The sequence below is a fragment of the Prunus dulcis genome, chromosome 8, assembly GCF_902201215.1.
Source record: "Prunus dulcis chromosome 8, ALMONDv2, whole genome shotgun sequence".
NCBI classification, from domain to species: Eukaryota; Viridiplantae; Streptophyta; class Magnoliopsida; order Rosales; family Rosaceae; genus Prunus; species Prunus dulcis.
Genome location: NC_047657.1, coordinates 4702848 through 4711195, shown reverse-complemented (window position 1 = coordinate 4711195; position 8348 = coordinate 4702848). Strand labels below are relative to the sequence as shown.

General features: G+C 36.8%; 1 protein-coding gene across 1 annotated transcript; it reads left to right on the top strand.

Moving 5' to 3' along the window:
• Nucleotides 1-1112: 1112 nt before the first annotated feature.
• On the top strand, nt 1113-5638 carry LOC117637242 (putative laccase-9). The gene is made up of 7 exons (XM_034372082.1): nt 1113-1226; nt 1331-1482; nt 2191-2435; nt 2589-2714; nt 3790-4375; nt 4775-5124; nt 5410-5638. Exons 1-7 carry the CDS (start codon nt 1143-1145, stop codon nt 5541-5543), a joined length of 1677 nt encoding a protein of 558 aa, XP_034227973.1. The 5' UTR covers nt 1113-1142; the 3' UTR covers nt 5544-5638.
• Nucleotides 5639-8348: the final 2710 nt, after the last annotated feature.

The following is an 8348-nucleotide window of genomic DNA, read 5'->3' as shown; positions in this document are numbered from 1 at the left end:
AATAACATTTTGTAGTTTATTCAAGAAAAGTTATACGTGACTGTCTTTTATATTTTATTATTATCATTGGGCAATGTTTTGGTGAATTTTGTTACCCGCAAGATCAACCATCAAATCCAAAATTTAATGCAAGAGAGAGAGAGAGAGAGAGAGAGAGAACCGAAAGAGACAGATAAAGAAGGGAAAAACGGAAGTTAAAATAATAGATAGCTGACAGTATGTTAGAGGGGTGGAATAGTGAGATGGCGTGCTGACATGAATTGACATGAATTGAGATGGAGCTTTCCCCTTCAACATATAGCCAAAGTGCAATCAGTATTTGAATTAGAGACCACTAATGCCATCTCTAGATATTGTGAGAAATTATATAAAAGGATGAAATTTAAAAAATAAATTTTTTTGAATTTAAAAAATAAATTAGTTGATATCACTTAACTACTTATTGATATCAGCTAGACCTCATCCAAGTGTTTAGTTCGAATTAAGAATTGGCCCCTTTGTGTAGCCTTTTCTTTTTTTTATACTTCTTTGAGTCTACTTTTAGAGATTAGTTTTAGAGTACCCCCAACGGTATGGGAGACTTTGTTCATCAAACCGACAATAAAATCTGATTTTCCAAAAAAAACAAAAAAACATTTGTTATCTTTGTTTTGCGCAATATCAATCCACCCAAAACAAAATAAAAATATATTACTTTATTATTCTTATTGGTAATCGAGGCACAGATCACCGTGGCTAGAACAATACTTACCGACATAAACCCAGTCGATGACAGGATATGCTACTAGACTTAAGGATCCCCTGTCGTGGTCTTGACATGAATGGCTTTTGTCCGTTTTCCAGTAGTGAAGTTGTTTATCTAATACATGGTACTAGTGTCTGAACTTATTTGTTGTGCACTGGACCAACTTTCCCATGCTTTTCGTTTTCCACGTGTTTTTTTTTTTAATTTCCCGATTTTATTTTATTTTAAACTTTGCGTTGTTTGGTAGGTAGATTTCAAACACGTAGGAGGAAAACCTAGTAACTAATAATAGAAGCAACTTGCCATGAACTCTATCTATAAATAGGTCTTTACCTGAGATAGAAAACCGCACAACACTTCAAGGGCAACCTGAAGAACACACTAGGAGTTTAAGAAAATGAGTTGGGTCTTAGCCTGTGTAGGGTTTATGTTCTTGGTTCTTTGCAAGGCTAATGGCAATACTTACTATTATGATTTTGTTGTAAGTGCTTCCTGCATTACACTAACACCATTTTTACAGCCTTTGCATGTTCATCATCATCCGTTGCTTCGGCTCGATTTTTTTCATCATTTTTTGTTTTGCAGCTGACAGAATCGAATTTTACAAGGCTTTGCGAAACAAAGACCATCTTAACTGCGAATGGGACTTTGCCGGGGCCGACCATCACTGTCCGGAAGGGGGACACTGCTTTTGTGAATGTCCACAACCAAGGCTCATACGGTCTCACCATTCATTGGTAAAAGCTACCAATCCCATTAGCTTGGTCTATATTTTATTTTATTTTTTTTTGGCATTGACCAATAGTCCAAAACTGCTAATAACTAGCGTTTGAAGATAAGCTGGATAGATAATTAAGCTTATTGGTGGAAAATTATGAATCGTTCGTTGTGTGTGTGAATGGATTGACAAAGTCTACATTTGGAATATTCTCTTCTCCATCTCATGGTGGGCTCTCTGGCCAATTCCAATAGCTTATTTACAGGAAGAGAGATCATGGTAGATGATTTTCACACATACTGTCAAGTGTTTTAGGGGTTCGAATATGAGACTATTAATCTAGAAGTCAAGACTTTTTTCCCCTAAGTTAAACCTCGTAAATTGGCATGCTTAATCTTTAGTCTTTTTCTTTAATAAAACCTTCTATTTCATTTTGACTGCTTCAATTAATTTTCCATCTTAAGAAGAAAAGGAAAATCAAGCTAGCAAACAAACTTTTTAAATCTTGTTTAAAGAGGGAGGGGGATTTTCCCGCATTTAGGGGTTTGAAAATATAACTTTTAGTTTGGAAATTAAGCTTTTAAAAAATAATAATAATAATAATAAGCTGAACTCCATTACGTGCATGCTAAGTCTTTAGTCTTTTCCTTGCTTCAATTAATTTTCCACCGTGAGAAGGAAAATCAGGGTAGCTGACAAACTTTTTAATCTTGTTTAATATTTACAGGCATGGAGTGAAACAACCACGAAATCCATGGTATGATGGACCCGAGAACGTAACACAGTGCCCTATTCAAGCAGGGTCAAACTTCACTTACGAGATTATCTTCTCCACTGAAGAAGGAACATTATGGTGGCATGCTCATAGTGATTGGTCACGTGCCACCGTCTATGGTGCCATCATTATTCTACCAGCTCTCAACACCACTTATCCTTTTGCAACACCAGATGGAGAAGAAACATTGGTTCTAGGTATTTTTATTTTAATAAAAATTTACATGTATTAGTGATTTACTATTTACAAGGACTGCGGGCCACAGACATGAAAACAAAAAATGTTACATCATACAGTTGCAACATCGAATCCCAATAATTAATTTTTATTGTCATTTGGTTCGTTGGCAGGATCCTGGTACAAGGGAGGTGTGAATGAAATCATTCAAAATGCTCTCTCAACAGGTGGCGATCCAAACGTTTCAGATGCCTTCACAATCAACGGAGAGCCTGGACATTTGTATAAGTGTTCCAATGGTAATTATAATCAAATATCCAAATCTAATCTCATACATGGACTTATCTGTTGTTATTAGATGTTGACGTGAGAAAAGCAATTGAGTGTTTTTCTAAAGGATGACTATGGAATATCGTTATTATTGGAACATGCAAAGCGGTATACTTTTTTGACTTGTGGTGTACGCCAAAAGTAGTAAGCAATTAAGTTCAAAATAGCTGTTTAGTGGTATTTTTTTTCGCCATGTTAGATTTTTCAGATTTGAATCTCGTTTAGTAAGGATTAAAATATGACATCGACGTGTATTAAACCAGTTAAGTAGGACAATAAGTCTACCCCTTTGAATCCTGTTTAGTAAGAATTAAAATATAACACCGATGTGTATTAAACCAGTTAAGTAAAACAATAAATTTACCCTTTTCTTTGAATCCCGTTTAATAAGAATTAAAATATAACACCGATGTATATTAAACCAGTTAAGTATGTCAGTAAGTCTGCCCCCAGTTTGATGGCAAAGATGCAACCCTGAGCAAAGATTTTAAACTTAGTGGGGGCGGGGCACATGGGGCAGGTAACGGGCTAGCGGTGAGGGAAATCGGTGGGTCTACGGCTGGGTCTTAAATTAAACTTTTTAAAAATGAAATATTTTATTTTAATTTTGGCACACATGGCACTCATGTGTTACACATTTCATGTCAACATTTTTAATACAATTATTAACCGACATAATGGTGAGTAAAGTGAGACTCAAAATCTCAATTAAGGGATAAAGGTGGGTCACCCTGAGTTATGAAGGGCAATATTATATTTGACTATAGTTTAGCAATTAGGCAACTACAATGATTTGATTGTTGGAATTATTGAAATAAAATTCATAATAAATCTCAAAAAATATTATAAAATAAAATTATTTGTGGAAGATTATATCAACTACAATTATTTTACAAAAGGCATTATTATTTCAGTCAAACATTACTCTACTATAGAGTTTGATTTATTCATATTTGATTCACTATGAACACCGTTTATTTGTAACACATACTCTAAAAACGCATCATTTTAATTCAGTAACTAGAATTTGATTTCCTGTTGCAGCAACAACATACCGTTGGGTGGTTGATTATGGCAAGACGTATCTTCTCCGCTTAGTCAACGCGGTGTTGAACGAAGAAATGTTCTTCGGCATTGCCAACCACAACCTCACAGTGGTAGCTCAAGATGGTGCATACATAAAACCTATAACCACCTCCTACCTCATGATAACTCCAGGCCAAACCATGGACATTTTGGTAGTTGCAAACCAGTCTCCCAGCCACTATCACGTAGCTTCCCATGCTTTTGTTGACGGGGATGTTGCATTCAACAACCGCACCACCTCTGCCATTCTTCAATACAACGGCAGCACGACCCCCTCAACCATTCCCACTCCGATTCTTCCTGATTTCGCCGACGGAACGGCTGCCTCAAACTTCACTACGCAAGTGAGGGCCTTGGCAAGCAAAGACCACCCCATTAGTGTCCCGTTACACATCACACACACGCTCTTCATCTCTGTTTCCATAAATGAAAGAATTTGTCCCAATTCTTCTTGTGATGGGCCAGATAATAATGCACTTGCTGCAAGCTTAAACAACATCAGTTTTGTGACTCCATCGATTGATATACTGCAAGCCTATTACGGGTACGTAACGTAATTTGAATTAGTTGCTCAAATTAATTATTGTATATACGTTAATGAGATTTTTCTATGTAGATAAGGTTTCCCAACTAAACACCTCACCCCAGTCCAACTCAGCCCATCCCATCCCATATTTCTACATCCTAGTTCCTTCACTGAAAGGAAATGAATAGTCGCGTAGAAGAGTAAAATGGTAACTGAGCCAAAAGCGTGCGTTTTACTTAATATAAATACAAATAATAGTTTAAATTAATATACTCTCTGGACTCAAATGCAAGAGAGTATTATTACTTCTCTAATCCACGTCTTATTACTTGTTCTTTTTTTGCAAAACTAGAACTTTGTTTTTTTTTTTTAATTAAAAAAATATCTAACTTAAATGACCTTATTGCCTATGTACAGGTCAATTAATGGAGTTTACTCAGCTAATTTCCCACACAAACCTTATATTTTCAACTTCACGGGACATGTGCGAAACGACACAATATATCCTTACTTTGGAACGAAGGTGAGAATGATTAAATATGGTGAAGAAGTTGAGATAATCTATCAAGGGACCAACATGATTGCCGCTGAGAACCATCCAATGCATCTCCATGGTTTCAGCTTCTATTTGGTTGGAACTGGTTCTGGGAATTTCGACCCTAATCAGGCCCCTAAGACCTACAATTTGGTTGATCCACCTGAAGTAAACACCATTGGTGTACCAAAGAATGGATGGGCAACCATCAGATTTAAGGCTGATAATCCTGGTAAATTCTACTTCTATAGCCACCTAATTAATATACTTGTCACGACATTAGGTTTATAGCTCAGTGGTAAGAGTATTTGTTTGTAGATTAGTGGTGTCAAGTTCAAACCCCAATGACACCGCTCTCCTCTCCTTTTCAAATTCTGACAAATAATAATAATAATAATAATAATGTACATCTCACATGCCACATGTACAATGTATGTAATTAGGCAAATTAAGTAAGAGCAACCATGGAGATAAGTTAACTAACTATTGAAATGAATTATTTGATGATTATTTTCAGGAGTATGGTTTATGCACTGTCATTTGGAGAGGCACATCAGCTGGGGAATGGCCACTGTACTCATTGTGACAAATGGAAACACCACTGAAACCAGCATGCTCCCAACACCTGCTTATATGCCTCCTTGTAAATAAATATTGAAATTTACTTTCTCTTTCATGGATCTCAGTTTATATAGTTATACTGAGACTTTGATTTTATTAAGAATAATTGTATCATCCAAGCTTCTGTAATGTTTGATTATCTTTTTTGAGTGAATAAATTATTAGGAACTTACTTTTTGAGTGACTCGACTACATAAAAGATCCTTTTCAATATACTACCTACCTCGATTTCAATGCAAGTGTAAGATATACCTCACTAACACCATGGTCAATCAAGAGTATCATGGTAACTGGAGTCCCTAGTACAACAACAAAAAGTGTTACCATTTGTCCCGTACATAAGTAACTAAATTCAGTCCAATTTCTTTATATCTACGTTTGCATATGTTCCGCTTTAACTCTATTCCAACTAGTGGCGGATCCAGGATTCTCGGGGCAAGGGGTCTTAGTGTAAAAGTATAGAAATTTTTTTTTAAGCCTGGCTCAAAATAACATAGTTTTTAGGTTAGTTCAATTTTAAAAAAATGGAATGAGCCATATACCAAACGACGTCATTTAGCCAGATAATGCTGGGCATCAAAACAGAAAAACCGATATTGAACCCAAATCGTGCCAATCTCGTACCATGTTGTTCGGTGTTGCATAATAAATGGTATGATACAATATTATACCGTTTCTATTTGACACGACATCGGTTCCATATTTCTCATCCGTTTGGTGTTTTTTTATTTTTATTTTTTCATATTCTCTCTTTCTTTCCTTTTATTTAATATTTCCCCTTCTTTTTTTTTTATTCTTTCTTTTTTTATTATTTTCCTTCTTCTTCCTTTCTTCTTCCTCTCTGGTTCTTTCTTCCCAGCCTCCCCCGCCACTCCATCCCCATCTATCTTCACTATTTTTTCTTGTTTTTTTCACTTTCTTTCTTTCTTCTTCTTCTCTCTCATTTTTTCTTCTCTTCTCTCCCTCCCCATCACTTTCTTTCTCTCCATTACCCATAGGGGACTTTCACCGAGCACTTTGTGTGCACACAAATGGTCGCTTTGCTGCTGTCCAATGGGTCACTCATGGAGTCCACAGCCGTATTTCCGGCATCCTAAGGGGACCCCTCTTGTCCCAATGTGCGTTTGCCATTGATTCCAACTCCATTAAGGATGTTTGCTTTACCGAACTTACCTTAATGTCTCAACATTTTTTAAAATTAGAAATATGTCCCCAAGCTTTTGATGCTTACACTTCAAGAAATTATAAAACTGCCCCAAAAACTGCAAAATACTTTGCAAACAGGTCGCTGGTGCGAATTCAGTGAATTCCCAGCCAAATTCCATGCTTTCCTCTTCCAATTTCAATCCTAATATCAATTACACAGCAAAATCTCAAAAAATCTTCCTTATAGTTCATCCAATTCACTAAATTTCACCAAATTTAATAACAAAATCAAAATCCCCAACATCTCAAGAACACAAAATCTGTATCATACTTCCAACAATAAAACCATCTTCATTTTGTACTATAACTTATAAATTCCTACTTCCCCATCAATCTCCATATTATAATTAGTAATTATCTCTTCTACAATGTTAATATACGTGTGGAAGATATACAATTAGGGCTTAGGCATATAAAAATGTAGTAGTATTGGCCATGATAAATAATGGTGACCCCAAAAAAAGATTGGAAATTAAAAATTAGATCCGTCCAATAAGCATAAGCTTTAGTGTTAAAAATTTTGTTGGGTTAAGCCAGTTGGTTAAGGCAGTGTGCTCTTACTCTTGCTTCCAAATTTGATCGGTGAATCAATCAACCACCACAACCACGACCATCGAACAACCATTAACGTGGGTTCACTAATCGAACCTAGAGATGTAGAGAGGATAAGAAGAAAATATAGGAAGAGAAAGAGAAGAAGAGATGAGAGAGGAGAACGAGAGTTAAAGCTTACTCTCTTTTCTGGAAAACTTCAAATGTGTTAACATCTAAGCTTTCATTTTACTCTCTACCAAAAAATTAAAGGTGGGAGCATTAGGGGCGCTAATGATGATCACCTATATTAAAAAGGGGCTTTATCATATAAGGACAAATAGGAGGGCTTGAAGACAAAATGGTTCAGTGTCTCCAAAATTGGACAAACCGGTCCAGTTACTGTCCGACAGTGACATAAAATAACTCTTATGTCACTTACTTAGAGTGACATTAAACAACTCTTGTGTCATTGTCCGACAGTGACATAAGAGTGACTAAATATGAAAATCCACCTTGAATTTTTCGGGGTATTACAATGAGTAATGTCAACATTAAATTCTCCTTATGCATAGAGATTGGGGGGAGATTATATGCAACCAAAATCACAGGCCAACAACTATATTTAGAACTAAGATCACCGAAAGGATTAAATACATAGGATGAAAGGCTGAGTCTAAGATTAGATGGATCTGAAGCAAAAGAAGGCCACTTATTATCAATCTTATTCCATGACAATGCGTCAACTGGATGTCGCATCTTGCCGTCATGACTTCTATTAGTGTATCGGTGTCACACCCCGGACCGGCTCCGCCGTAGCAGGATATTGTCCGCTTTGGGCCTGGCTACATTCTCACCAACCCGCACGGTTTTGTTTCTGGGAGCTCACGAAGCAACTTCCCAGGGTGGTCAACCATCCTGGGAAGTTGCTCTGTGAGCTCCCAGGAACAAATCCTTGAGGGGGGGCGTCGGCCCAGCCCAGAGCGGACAATATCTTGCTAGGTGGAGTTGGGCCAGTCCGCTGCGCCACTCTGACTTAGAGGAGGCCTCTTGGGAGCTCACTAGCTTTGGAGTCGTAGGAACTCCAAAGTTAAGCGA

Excerpts from the sequence above, each read along its gene's own strand:
- LOC117637242 (XM_034372082.1), top strand. The coding sequence starts at position 1,143 with ATGAGTTGGGTCTTAGCCTGTGTAGGGTTTATGTTCTTGGTTCTTTGC. Across the intron at positions 1,227-1,330 it reads CTTACTATTATGATTTTGTT|CTGACAGAATCGAATTTTAC; the intron begins GTAAGTGCTTCC and ends TTTGTTTTGCAG. Across the intron at positions 5,125-5,409 it reads ATTTAAGGCTGATAATCCTG|GAGTATGGTTTATGCACTGT; the intron begins GTAAATTCTACT and ends GATTATTTTCAG.